The 14,782-nt window shown below is 42.3% G+C and overlaps 2 protein-coding genes across 3 annotated transcripts in view; one reads left to right on the top strand and one right to left on the bottom strand.

Annotated features, from left to right (window-relative positions):
* Positions 1-2,143: 2,143 nt before the first annotated feature.
* Positions 2,144-2,908, bottom strand: uqcr10 (ubiquinol-cytochrome c reductase, complex III subunit X). The gene is made up of 2 exons (XM_084324653.1): positions 2,736-2,908; positions 2,144-2,520 (listed from the first exon to the last, which is right to left on the bottom strand). Exons 1-2 carry the CDS (start codon positions 2,874-2,876, stop codon positions 2,470-2,472), a joined length of 192 nt encoding a protein of 63 aa, XP_084180779.1. The 5' UTR covers positions 2,877-2,908; the 3' UTR covers positions 2,144-2,469.
* Positions 2,909-3,415: 507 nt separating this feature from the next.
* zmat5 (zinc finger, matrin-type 5) overlaps positions 3,416-14,782 on the top strand; it is a 32,024-nt gene continuing 20,657 nt past the window's right edge. The window contains exons 1-4 of one of the 2 annotated variants that reach the window (XM_084325516.1): positions 3,420-3,510; positions 4,181-4,269; positions 8,761-8,944; positions 11,982-12,044. In XM_084325516.1, the coding sequence (XP_084181642.1) occupies positions 8,818-8,944; positions 11,982-12,044 (190 nt within the window). In that variant the 5' untranslated portion in view covers positions 3,420-3,510; positions 4,181-4,269; positions 8,761-8,817. Of the gene's footprint in view, positions 3,511-4,180; positions 4,270-8,760; positions 8,945-11,981; positions 12,045-14,782 lie in introns of both variants that reach the window. The other variant, XM_084325517.1, reaches the window with a different exon arrangement.

The following is a 14,782-nucleotide window of genomic DNA, read 5'->3' as shown; positions in this document are numbered from 1 at the left end:
GGAAGTAGGTTCCTCCATTAGCCTAGTTCCCAACGTCTTCCTACTCCTACTGCATGCACAGAGAAGAAAAAGGTATGCATCTTCTTGTCTAATCCAGGGTTCCCAAAATGTTGGAGTGTTAAGATACATACCTTTTTCTTCTCTGTGCATGCAGTAGGAGTAGGAAGACGCGCACCGTTAGCCTAGCTTAGCGTCAGTCACTGGAAGTAGGTTCCTCCATTAGCCTAGTTCCCAATGTGAATTCCTACTCCTACTGAATGCACAGAGAAGAAAAAGGTATGTATCTTCTTGTCTAACTCCAGGGTAGATGGCAAATAAGCTAATTTCCCAAAATGTTGGAGTGTTCCTTTAAATATGAACTCTTTCTCTCCCAATGCTGAAAACCAACTCTAATCTGTGATGTCATCAAGGTGCACAATTTGGGATTCACAGCGTTGCCTATGAATGGGAGACTGTTTGTAGGCTCATAGAAAGTTTGTTTGACCTTCTACAGTAAATTCAACATCATTCCATAGCAGTGATTAACTGAACCTGAAAATATAACCAGTAGGCCTACCCTGAGAACATCAACCAAAATCTATATCAAGCTGGAGTGCCCCTGAGCAAGCTACTCTGAGCAAGCAGCTTAGCGGCCAAGGGTACATGACTGGTTGTACTGAGAAGCTCTCAGGTTTAAGAATGTTACCGTGTTGTAGGACATTTCTTAAAAAGAGCAATTGTGGTCACTCATCCTTTACGGGTGGGTTATGGCTTTAAATTAGTTCATGAACCTAACCCTTACCACCTTAATCTAAAATATTTAAAAATATTAAATGTAAACATATACAAATATAAAAATATTGTGTGACAAATTTTGATGCATTTCAACAAAATGCGGCTACCTTCTACCATGACAATATAAACTTTGCATCTCGTGCTATAACATTTGGCCTATTATTTTCTAGTCTATGGCCCCTGAGTGAAAGCAAGGGCACCATCTTCTGGTTGAAAGTTTTTTTTAACATTCTCCAAAACCGCTCCACCTGCTGGACAATATCTGATTTTCTCAATGCGTGTCCTGTTCTGACCTATTCATGGTATTATTAAAGCACACATTCACTTGACCTCCAAGTGAATCACATAGCAGGTGATTATCATTAAATGATAATCAGTCAATGAGCTGTGGCATTGAGCCATATTGTATGGAAAAGCCTGTCATGGGATTACCATGAATAAGTTTCAAGACCATAACAGCTCCATGGCTATGAACGGCTGAAAACCAGACAATGGCTCTTCAGAGTTGTCTCCATCTGCTGGATAACATGTCCTTTCAAACCACTGACCATGAAGGGTCAGCTGAGGTGATCGACTGCAGCATCCAATAAATCTTCTTAAATACCATTACTGGTAAAATAGCATCACTACCGCTGGTACAATAGCATGACTAGTGACTAGCCATTAGGGGTGTAAAGATGCATCGATTATAATGTATTCGATTCAATGCATCGATTTGAATGTTAAAATCAAAATATAAATTTGTTTTTGTGTATTGTTTTTATTGACCTATAGTCCATTCATGCTGAGTGAATCAGTTCCCCCAGCGACATTTGTGTATTCAACATTTTTTGGGGAATTAACTGATCGAAAATTAATCAATACGAGGTCAAATGAAGATTTCATGATGCATTGAATCGTTGCCTGAAGAATCGTAACACCCCTACTACCCATGGTAAAATAATACTACCTTGTAAAATAACAATTGCATGTTCTTATTGTGGCTGCTCCACATTTGTATCTGTTGTGTAGAAAGAGCCAAATTATGTAATACTATAGTTAGAAAGGAAAAATCTTGTTTAGGAAGACTACATATTAATGAGAAATTCTAGTTTTGTAACACTGCCTATTAATGAAGCTCAAAAACACATACAACAATCACCAATCACCATTTCACACAATACACTTGTGGGAATTAATCATTCGTGTAATTTACACACATTTAACATTAATCTGGTATTTGGCTTTGGAAAGATTACATGGTATATAGCTGCATCAGACAACTAGTCATACCTGCCTAAGCAGCAATAACAGCATTGCCTTGCAGTGAATGTTAGTTTTAGATAATAAAATATCAGATGGTACATGTCTACAAACAAAACAATATGAAAAGGTTTATATGACATTTATTAACACATCTTTTAACAATACATGTACAGGTTGAGGGACAGAAGTGCAGTGACAGGGGAGAGGGCCACCACTGACAACTGGCATCTTTACTCCACATCCAGGGTGCTCTGCCCAGTCTCTTTACCCCCAGCAGGGTCTCTGGTAGCCGGTAGCACAGCAGCCAGCCATGACTGGACTACTTCAGAACAATGTCCCATGTTGATGGTCCAGGTGGAGGCAGTCAGAAGAGATGGAATAATAACAATAATGATGTCGGTTGTGGTTAAGAGTTTCCTTTCCGCAGCAGCAGCATCACAAGAGAGACGCCTATTCCTCTTCCTTCTCCTCGTAGTTGTGTTTGATGTGTTTCCACAGTTTCTGGAATAACAAACCCGATCAATCGGTTAACGGTAAATAACACATTTGATGCACAGCAGCAGCAGATACATTACAGAAGAAAGCTAATGTTATATATGTGGGGAATTGGCCCAGTTATCGTTAGCCGTCTGGCTAGCGGGCTAGCTAACGATTCGTCCTCTGCCAAGAAGGTCAGGGAAATGTTTTGTAAAAACAGACAAGTCTGTGTAACTTACCCCACGATTCAGTGACTCAAAAAGAGCGTCTCCTCCTTGGTCGAACACGCGTTCAAAGAAGACTGCTCCCACAATAATGGTTATTGCGAAAGTCGACGTCCTCCTGAAGATCAAGTTGTAGACAGACTTCGCCAGCGCCATGATGATGCCGAGTGGAGTGGACGTTCATCGGAACTGACGTCACCGTTACAACGGTCATAATGCTGTGGATTTCCGGCCAGTGTTGGCTTGTTCAGTAATCAAGAAAGCACAACTAATGTTGAGATTACATGCATATGGGATGAAATAAGTGGATATGAAGCTTTTGTTTATTAAACCGGCAGTGAATGTTGTATGATACTAGTCTTAAATACCCGAAAGAGGCAGCATTGGTGAGTATAGCTTAGTGTATTTGATCTATCAATTATTATTATTATTATTATTATTATTATTATTATTATTATTATTATTATTATTATTATTATTATTATTATTATTATTATTATTATTATTATTATTATTATTATTATTATTATTATTATTATTATTTATTATTATTATTATTATTATTATTATTATTTCATTGTATTATTTGTTTTTGTTTTATTTATTTGGGAAGAAAAAGCAGAATCACATGCACATCCAACATGGTAGGTGGCGGTAATGCAACTTATTGGATGTCATCCGTCGTATAACAAAACAGAAGAAGAAGAAGACTAAGAAGAAGAACTGTTGGTCTTGTGTTAAACAATGCTTCAAGAAAAACATCACAACTAAACGTATAACAACAACTGAGGTTAGTTGACTTGACTGCATGACTTGGTAACGTGCTTACTGCTTAGATAACAACATCAAGCGTTAACTCGCATTTTCTAACGTTAGAAAACGTGTCACTAGATGCTCACAAATTGAACCGAACGTTACAACTTACAACAATGCATGGTACCTGGAAAACTAGCTCAGTTGTTTAATATTGACGTTAGTGTTGCATTTAGTTGGTGTATTGACGTGTTGTGTATGCATTGTCTGAGGGGTCTAGTCCCTATAGACTTATAATTGCGCAGATTTGCTCTCTCGTCGGTATTTTAGGGAGACGTATTTATGTAGGCTACACGCGCTGAGTTGTGTAAACTAGGCTACCAGAAATGATAATATCATTACTAATTCGAATTATTGCATTGAGGAAATCCCAATTGTATCGTTCTTAATAAACTATACCACCTTGATACGTGGTCCTGATGGAGCCTGGCATGATTAGGGTTCCATTCCCACTGCATGCTATGTATTCATTCATTCATTCATTCATTCATTCATTCATTCATTCATTCATACCAATATCCTTTTTGCCAACAGCTAGGCTAGGCCTGTGGTCTGTCTGTCTCCGTATCCATTCATTTGTGCTAAACTAGGCTACCTTGCTGCCGGATAGCTTTCTATCTATCTTCTTGTCTTCTTCTTCTTGACAGGGACAAGTTGCAGGTTGAAAAAGCCCTCAGCTCTGAACTCGGCAGAATCTGCACCTGGCTCGCTGATAACGAACTATCATTACACCTGGGTAAAACAGAGTCCATTCTCTTTGGATCAAATAACAAACTCAACAAAGGCCAGTTACAGTGGGTGACAATATTGTCACAAGGAAATATGAAATTAATTACATACCTAGGTTCCATCCTAGAGGCAAATCTTTCCTGTGACAAAATGGCAACCAATGTAATAAAAAAAGTCAACCAACGAACTAGATTCTTGTACCAGATCTCCTCTGGTAAACAAGAATACCCTGAAGACTCTTAGCAGGAGCACTCATTCAAGGGTACTACGGCTATGCTTGCACCTCATGGTACCAAAGCACCTCAAAGGCACTAAAAACAAGATTACAAACATCACAAAACAAACTGGTCAGACTACTGCTTGACCTTACTCCTAAAATCCACCTCACCCCTGCCCATTTTGACAACCTAGGATGGCTTAAAGTAGACGACAGAGTACATCAACTTGCAATGGGCCTGGTCTACAAGATACACTACACCACTAAGATACCCATGTACATGTCGAAATACGTCCCAAAGGTCAGTGAATACCACGACCACAACACCAGAGGGAGTTCCACAAATCATGGTCAACCCAGATTCGGCTCAAACAAGGGACTAAACACGTTTAGCAATTATGCCACAACAATGTGGAAAGCCCTACCCACAGCCGTAAAAAAATGTGAATCCCTACCCACCTTCAAAACCTCTCTCAAAGAGCACCTACGGGAGGCTGGAATTCGAAACTGTCCCCGGTTGAGGTGCTTTGGTACCATGAGGTGCAAGCATAGTCGCAGTACCCTTGAATGAGTGCTCCTGCCAGAGTCTTCAGGGTATTCTTGTTTACCAGAGAGGAGATCCGGTACAAGAATCTAGTTAGTTGGTTGACTTTTTTGATTACATTGGATGCTAAATGTCGAAACCCCCCCACTCCCACCCAACCCCCTCCAATGTACAGTTTCCTCCCCCTCAAATGTATATATTCTCTCTTAGAAACTCTGTCTCTTAAACTGTACTGTATATTTGTATATCTTATGTCATAAATGTCTGGATGTAATAGTACTGTATGTCATGTTATGATGAATTGAAAATGGGGGACCCTGATGTAAACAAGACGAAAGTCTTTCTCTGGTCTGCATCGCCTTAACACTTTCAGTGCCCAGCAGGGGGCGCACGATTTAGTGCTTGAATGCCCAGCATCCACTTCAATGTTAGCGTTAATATTGCCTAATCTATGTTTTAAATTATGGCTATGTGTCTAATCTGCCCGTCGCTTATCAATGACTCATTTTCCAGTCAACATTGTCGAAGCGGATTGTTTTTTTATCGGTTCATTTCCGTTTTATAGCATCTTGAAAAGCCCTAGTTTTCAAGGAAAATAAAAATATTCCATAATAAACAGAATATTCTAGAATACACAAAAAACATTCTAATTTTTCGGCCTATTTATGAATCGTTTTCAAATAAACGCTAGATTATCGATAGTATATGTGTACGTATGCACGCTATATAGGCGATCTTATATCTGCTCTGATATATTTCCTGATCGCTCGCAAAGCCAAACAGCCATATCAAACATAGGGGAAAAGCTTATATCTCTGTGAAAACAGGTCTGATTATCCTAAGACTGGTAAAATAGATTCCTTACCTGAGATCAGATGGTATCCAAAAAGATTATTCCAATTCCTGATCGCCATTCCAAAAATCTATCCTTTTATTGATCCAACGCTAGATACTGTAAAGACATTACACGCTGTTCTGAGGCTCCACAATGACTGGGATCATCTCCGGTTACATGCGTGAGAAGTAAAATGTGGATTTAGGAATTTTTTTCTCTCATCCATTTTCATTGAGTCCATTCCAAAAGGGTGCATTACCATCTGGGAGACGATAGGGGGCGCTTTTTTCCACATCTGAGCTCCTGATGAGGCTGGAGACTCGGTTGATGAAATATGAATTCAGATCGCTAATAAAAAATGATTCACGAGAATTGTCGTGCTGGGCATTCAGGGGGCGGGCTGTTAACACATGTTATGTCGTGGCTGGCATTCAAAGTGTTAACAATATACCTATCGCTAAGCCACACCCCCTTTGAAATGTCTGACAAAGAAAGTCGACCGTGAATGACTGTTGACGATGGCCGCAGGTAGCCCCTTTCCTGACTGTGATGCAAGCCTTGCTTCACAGTCACGAAAGGGGCTAGGCCGCGGGAGATTTACCACAGCAGGTAATAGACCTGTTTTTTTAAAGATAACACAAATATTTCATCTAGAAGCAGACAGAGAGGGTTACAATATGCAGTTGAAAAGTATGTTCATGAGATACACATTTACCTTAGACCTCCATGGTGATGCAAGCATTAGCTATATATAACGTTAGCTATATATACTTACAGTTGACTTGATTGAAGATTACAAGAACTATGACGATAATCCATGATTACTACTATTGCTGATACATTTTAGTGGAGAGGGGAGCTATATTCAAGTAGCAGCTAGTACGAGCAGTGTTCTCAAACAGTAGCCTATTTCTTTTCTCCCCTTCTCATTTCTGTTGAAACCATAGGGCACCAGGGTGCGTCTATGCCAAATACAACGCAGTTCGGTTTCCGGGTTCCTCTGATTGGCCACTAAGCCCAAGTGACCGCGGCTAGCACGCCCCCCTTATCGCCCGCTGCCGCGCTGTGAAGCGGAAGAGCCAGCGAGGCGACGCAAGGCGGTGATTTCAGCAGCAGCGGCCGTCTTCTTCCGAGGCGGCTCGTTCTTATTAATCCCTAATGTCATGTATGTTGTGTATGTCATAAATGTTGATATGAATTGAAAATGGGGGACCCTGATGTAAACAAGACGAAAGTCTTTCTCTGGTCTGCATCCCCTTAACAATTGTTTGTATTGCGCCGTACTGTATTGTACCCATTCTGCAATATGTTAAATAAAGTTTTCATTCATTCATTCATTTCTCCCCCACTACTCCCAAAAGTAACACTAAATAGATACAGTACAACAACGCCAGACTCAAGAAACTGTGTTCCCTTTGGCGCAATACACACAATTGTTAAGGGGATGCAGACCAGAGAAAGACGTTTGTCTTGTTTACATCAGGGTCCCCCATTTTCAATTCATATCGACATTTATGACATACAACAATTCCCAATCCCTTCCTGGTCGCTGCGCACTTACCCCCCACAGTCAGATCATCTGGGAGAGTGGAGGCTACCACGTGCTTCCTCCGACACACGTCCAGCCAATCACCGCTTCTTTTCACCTGGCAGCGCGGATTCTCACTGAGAGGGCGTAGCGTGTGGGAGGACCACACTATCCCCCTCAGGTCCTATCCGCGCTTAGCAGGCGCCCCGACCGAACTGTAGGAGTCGCTGTTTACAGCCCCATAACCGCCCCTGAAACAAAGAACTTCTAAGATATACATTAACTTGGATTTCAGTGATATTCAGCGGTTATGTCGGTGTTCTTAAAAGCTTGTAGTTGTGCATGTCATAAAAAAACTAACTCGCATCATTTGGGTATTTCTGAATGTTTTGGCATATGAGTCTATATAGGATGCATTTTTGGAGCATGTCTATGTTCCCCGGGTCCTATGTTCCCCGGGTTCTATGTTCCCCGCTTTGATTGATTGATTGATTGACCATTTTAGACCACCACCAGCCCTGATTCCAAACTCTAACCGTAACCAGTTCGAAAGAGGGCCTAAGCTTAACCGTTCGAAACAAGGCGGACATTAATAATTAATAAAATAATAAAAATTAATAAAATGTTCAATCTATTAATCAATCAAAGCGGGGAACATAGAACCCAGGGAACATAGGACCCGGGGAACATAGGGATGATCCCGATTTCTCAATCGTTCATCTCGCTCCTCTTGTCCACCTTCTTCCATTTGGGGGAGGCTGCTCCACAGGCCGGCAGAAGTGCTTTGAGGGGAAAAGACAGCACATGTTAAGTTAGCTAAAACACCAGCTAACTAGCGTGGAAGAAAAGTCAGACAGAAAATTAATGACCGCAAAGTTGATGTTGATAACACTGTAGCTAGCTAGCTAATAGTTTGGTCTACGTTTCTAATACATGCCGTCAAATATTATGTCTTTATGAATTGACCTTACCTTTGAGCAAACATAAGTGTCCTTGGAAATGGTCTTCACATTCAGTTGTGTATGTGGTCGACGACACAGTAGAATCCACCGATTGCATTTGCAGGATTTTCGCTGTGATATGATTGGACAAATTCTATTTGGGCCGTGGTTTAGCGACAGGTCTATTGTGTATTGAGCCGTACTGTATTGTACCCATTCTGCAATCTGTTAATAAAGTTTTCAATCAATCAGTCTGACTCTGGAGAATACGGTACATGCATGTCCCACAATTTTGGCGTGTTCCTTTTTCACATGACACTTGCAACCTTTGGGGAATACAAGTCTCTCCACATGTCATTGTCATTATTTGTCATCAAAACTAAAGGGCTCAATTAACCACTAGCTAACTCTCTGTTGTTTTACTGTGTTTCAGAATCCTAAGAGTTGGTACCTAGCTAAGTGGCTTGACTCCAGAACCTGAGGTGACATCATGGGGAAGCGCTACTACTGTGACTACTGTGATCGCTCCTTCCAAGACAACATGCATAACAGGAAGAAACATTTGAACGGAGTTCTGCACCACAGAGCCAAGAAATCCTGGTTTGACCATTTTAGAGGTAAGGCTCACTGTTGCATCTGAGACTGTCAGAATGAAAGGATTCACTGATGGAGATGATATCACTAGTTCAGACTTACAACACCAGACACAATAGTTAGTGAGAAAGTTTATTAAGCAAGATAGAGTAGGTGAGTGGGAATAGGGACATGCCAGGATGGCTATTTGGCATGGATGCATTCTGAGGGGTTACACAATACATAGCCTGGCGTCTGACCTGGCGTCAGAGTGACCTGCGGGTGTGAAGCTTAGGAGGGGAAGGGGAGGGTGCACCATATAGCCACTTGGTCTGGCCTCTAGAGGTACTGGAGTGACCTCCATGCTGGAGTGACCTGCGGCTGAGAGTGAACTCTGTGCTGGAGTGACCTGTGGTTGAGAGTGACTTGCAGTTGAGAGTGACCTCTGTGCTGGAGTGGTCTGTGGTTGAGGGTGCATTTGGGGAGCTGAGCTTATACTCAATTAGGGCAGAGTTCAGTCATGTGTTGGACGGGAGAAGACTCCAACTTTCCAAAGGGAAGCAAGCAGAACGAAAAACAGGAGGGGAAGATTCTTCCCAGGTCTCCTTAAACGTAGTTGTAGTTTGTAGAACTAAACTTATATTTGATAGTATCGCTATGGGTCTAATAACGCCGTCGAGTCTCATTGAGCTACTTCTGGTCAATGTGCAAAAAACAGATTATTTTTTCATCCGTACATTTCCGTTTGATACCGTTTTGAATATGAACATAGTCCGGCCGCTTCTGAGCAATTCCAGGGAAAAGACACAAAAACAGCGTTTTTGTGTAATTTAATAAACACGACATTTTTCGCCTGATTATCGGATCTTCCTGAAATCAACGCTAGATCATCACTATTATCCTTTGTGGTGCACGCATGCAATGTGGTTTAGACCGGCGCCCCCCCCCCTCCTGCATCCCAACGGCAGAACAGCCAGACACATAAACACATATAGCTTCAATCGCAGTAGAAATAAATATCAGATCAACGCAAGCTTTCATATATAGTGTCCTTACCTGGTCTCTGAAGTAATGCAAAAAAAAGAATCCAATAATCTCATTGCCATTCCAGTTATCCACAGCGATCGTCCCTCCGACGTTATTGGGCATTGCTCTTCAACGGGCGGGCGGGGTCAGTTGTCCAAGCCATCCCTATAAGCGTGTGTTTTGCCGGAGTGTTTAGGACCCGCCCCCATGCCGCAGCTCGGTATAGAAAATAAACAAACCCATTTCTAACCGGGTGCATTACTGGCCGAAGGCGTTAGAGGGCAGTATAATACCGTCTGCCAGCGTAGACACACTCAGAACAGTATGCACAAGGTGTCCCGCTTAATTATGAATGGATATAGTTAATAAAAGAAATACCGTGGCAGAAACGTAGATCTACGTTTCCGGCACTCAACGATCGGATGACAGAACCGTAGATCTACGTGAACGGCACTCAAAGTGTTAAGGATGACAGAGCAGCTCCAGGCATGAGTTCCAAATGATGGAAATAAGAAAGAATCCAGTGGAAGAAGTCACAGCTGAGTGAGTAACGGCTTGTTTAAAAAGGAGAGAGAGCGCAAAGTAGAAACTAGAGGGAGATGCCGGAGGTGTGGTTAAGGATAGATGATTGTGAGAGGTTCTAGTTGAACACATTGCGCTGACGGCAGGCAGTGTAGGAGTGGTTACTGGTTAGGGTTTGATGGATATGATGGGTTCTAGTCTAGAGCAGGGCAGTATAGGAGTGGTTACGTCATTGCCGTTTTTCGTGTTCCACCCTCTGTCCAACCCAATGTATTTCCCCATTGCCCATTTCTAAATCGTCTCGTTTAAAACAAATAAAGCATTAACGTTGGCATGGTGTACCTTTCTGTGCTTATTCATCCCCAATCTATAGCTCAACATGAAAAGATTCGCAATTAATCATTAAAAAAATCACAGAATTTTATATCAATAAAAAATGCTTAAACAATAATGTTATTGATAGAAGGGAACTCATTTTGTGCAAAAGTGGAACGTTTTTCAAATTCCATGTGGCAGAATTGTTACAATAGCCGATAATCCATTTTCCCAATGATAAATCCCTATACGGGTGGAACAACCAGTGACGTCAGACTACACCTCCCTATTGGTATAACAATAGTGATTCTACCTATACCTAGTTCATGAATGCTTTTACATTTTCTGTTCTTGGCTGTTCAAAACAGTGGTGTCTGGTAGGACATTCCTGGGAAAATAATCAGGCACACAGAAAGTGATGTGTTGTCACCAGCAGCAACAACAGCAGTTCTTTTGGAATACAAGTCTAGATGAAATCAAGTCAATACAGTCCAAAAACGCAACAGCAATGATCACCTTATCACCAAATCGATGTCACCAAAATAAGCAAAGATGAGGATCTTGCAGATGACCCCTTTAACATTTATTAATCTCATTGCATCCCTACAGTTTATCTTCATTGTAGATCACATTCAGTTCCTCTGGTAGCAGGGTGTACACAGTATCTGTTTTCAAATTTCTTGTATGTACTACATACATAAACTATGTACATCATACTACAAAACATACCGTTGGAGTTTACTGTTCAGTACATGGAGTGCAGCATATGCAACATACTACACACAACATACATGGAGGACCTGCACAGCCAAGTGGAAGTGCACGTTCGTAATACGAGAAGAAGGAGATGGTTCACTCACAGCTGTTTTCACTTGCTAGTTGTGCAGTCAGGAGGATATACTGTCAGTTTTGCACACAAAAAACACGCAAACGATGCCTCAGTGGCTACTGGCTAGTGTGTTTGTTTGGAAAATGTTTTGCTGAACTGGAAATCGAATTGTGGGATTGGAAACAATCATGTAGCAACCATTTACTCCATACTTAAAACACGGTTCCTTTTTAGTGTTCAATGTCCATGCTAATCTCTTTCACATAAAGTATTTGCATACTAACGGATCACATACTGAAAATTGCATATAATTAGTATGTGCCATGGAGAATTCAGAAGCAGCGAGTGTCTTGAGTGAGTGAGTGAGTAAGTGTTGTTTGTTGTTCCAGACTCTGCTGCCATCCTGAGTGAGGAGCAGGCCAAGATGCCCTGCAGGAAGTTTCTCCAGACAGGTAGGACAACATCACTGCTCTGCATTCCCTGATGGGCCCTCATTTACAATGTTGCAGAGATTACAAAAGATAAAACATAATAAAATATGCTAAAAATGATAAAATTATTAAAATACAATTTAAATGATTAAATATATAAATATTAATTAATAAATAAATAAAATTAAACGCACAATAAAATTACCATTAATAAATAAAAAAAAAAAAAAAAAAAGTTCAGCAAACACTGATAAGAAAATGGTAAACAGTTACATACTGAAACAGGGGGCTTGGAATCATGGCTTTGAACTGCCAACTGCCCATAGGTCAGCTGAGAACTGATTTAAACAGTCTATAGGTCAGCAGAGGGCCCAGCAGAGAACTGATTTAAACTGTCTATAGGTCAGCTGAGAACTGATTTAAACTTCCCATAGGTCAGCAGAGAACTGATTTAAACTGTCTATAGGTCAGCTGAGAACGAAAGGTTATTTCATAACCTAGTTATATGAATACTGGCTGAGCGTCTCACTCTGCCAATGAGATATCCTCTTATGTCCACGTACCTAGCGTGCACGCGAAACAAACGAATGCACCCACTTGCACGTGACCAAGCCACTCCCATGCGTCCCCCTATATGACGCCGGAAATGGTCACGATCCACCTTCCCAGATCGATTTCCATAAGCGGAAACCCATCCAAGGGACCTCAGGGTGCTAAGAGCGAGACGCTCAGCCAGTATTCATATAACTAGGTTATGAAATGACCCTTCGTTATAAATCATACTTGGCTATCGCGTCTCGCTCTGCCAATGAGATATGGGGCAGAGCGGACGTGTGGCCCGACAAGTGTACCCCCTGAGGGCCCGTAAGCTAGGGCTGGGCGATATGATGATATTATATAAATATCGGGTACAGTTCATTAACGATACACTTTTTAAACGTATCGTGGATATCGTGATGTTTTGCCCAAGAGGATTGTGTCGCGTCAATCTGGTCCACGCGTTCAAACTTTTGAACAGTTCCGCCCCACACACACACTACTGCATCAAAGTTACTACTTATGATAACAAAGGCATTCGTTTTGTGGCATTAACGTTATATAGTTACACGTTCAATAACATCAGTGTATTTACATAGCAACGTCCGAGGTCGACCTAGATAGATAGCAAGCATTAGTTGTTCATATCTCAGCCCGTGCTGACTCAGTTGTGCCCATTCTGCAGTCTGTTAATAAAGTTTTCAATCAGACAGATGTATGGAAAGGCTTTTATTATAACATTCGTTGCAGTAAAATCATTATGCCTCGTTTAGTCATCCTGCGGAGCTAAAAGCGTCGGCCGCGGGGAGCTACCGCTACCGTTGTTGTTGTCATTGAGCTCTCGTCAAAATCAATGGCGGATATAGCGGAAGTAAAAAATTTATACGCGCTTGCCGATTGGTGCTAAGAACAGCAGGGCGGGTGCAAGCGGTGTGACGTAATTGGCAGACTCGACTGTCAATCAAAATGATTGTTTGCCGTCTGAATGAATGAAAACGTTATTAATAGATTGCAGAATGGGTACAATACAGTACAGCTCAATACAACAACAGTGGACTGGAGGATGCAGACCAGAGAAAGACTTTCGTCTTGTTTACATCAGGGTCCCCCATTTTCAATTAATCATATTTCATATCTAAATCATATAATATCTCATTGCTAAATATATGCAATATATAATCTAATAATCCAATAATCTAAATCTAATATATAATATAAAAATGCATGGGTATTTTATTTTGTCTTTAATGTTAGCTTGCAAACTCAAATACTGTCTTGGTAAGCCTCATAATGAATTGTTTGGGGAAAAAAAGAAAAATATCGTGATGCGTATCATGTATCGCCGAAAGGTCAGAAAATATCGTGATATCATATTTAGGCCATATCGCCCAGCCCTACCGTAAGCCCCAGCCAGGGAGGAGGGGAGTCCCGTCCACCCGCCCATCCTAACGAAGGGGGGGGGGGGCAGTCAATTCCACCAAAGTGCGAAAAAGGGGGAACCAGGCACCCCTGAACGCACAGCACAGGCGGGACCACGTGTGACACAGCACCCCGCGGCCCACACCCACACACCCCTGCTAGCCCACCAATGGCGGGACGCAGGAGAGGTCCCAGACCTCAGAACCGCCTGGGAGACTGAACCCCCAGACATGTCCACAAGGTAAAACTTAACGAAAGGACCCGGGGAGGACCAGGAGGCCGCAGCACAGATGTCCTCCACCGAGGCCCCCCCTAACAGGGCAGCAGAGGCCTGCCCTGACGCCCCCGGGTGGGGGGGGGGGGGGGGACCTGTCCAGCCAACGTGTAGCAAAGGGCAATGCCCTCGCACAACCAATGTGACAGGCGCTGCTTGGACAGCGCCTTACCCGCGCGAGGGCCACCGTAACAAACAAGTTGATCGGAAGCCCTGAGATCCTGTGTCCGACTGAGGTAAACCCCCAGTGCACGGACAGGACACGACAAGTCAAGGCTCGCCTCCAACTGACTAGCGTGAGGAGTCGGATGAAACGCCTGAACCACAATATCCCTGGAGCGAAAAGAGCTCCGGATATTCTTTGGCACGAAGACTGGATTAGGCCTCAAGAGTCGCACCGCTATCGGCCGAATAGACAGGCACTCAGGCCGCACCGAGAGAGCACCCAGCTCACCCATGTGCTTAGCGGAGGTGATGGCCAAAAGGAACGCGGTCTTAAAGGACAGCCGATCCAATGGCGCCTGCTCAA

Source organism: Notolepis coatsorum, assembly GCF_963971535.1.
Source record: "Notolepis coatsorum genome assembly, chromosome: 11".
NCBI lineage: Eukaryota > Metazoa > Chordata > Actinopteri > Aulopiformes > Paralepididae > Notolepis > Notolepis coatsorum.
Note: the sequence above shows the minus strand (reverse complement) of the source record. Positions and strands in the feature narration are given on the sequence as shown.

Excerpts from the sequence above, each read along its gene's own strand:
- uqcr10 (XM_084324653.1), bottom strand. The coding sequence starts at position 2,876 with ATGGCGCTGGCGAAGTCTGTCTACAACTTGATCTTCAGGAGGACGTCG. Across the intron at positions 2,521-2,735 it reads TTGAGTCACTGAATCGTGGG|AAACTGTGGAAACACATCAA; the intron begins GTAAGTTACACA and ends TTGTTATTCCAG.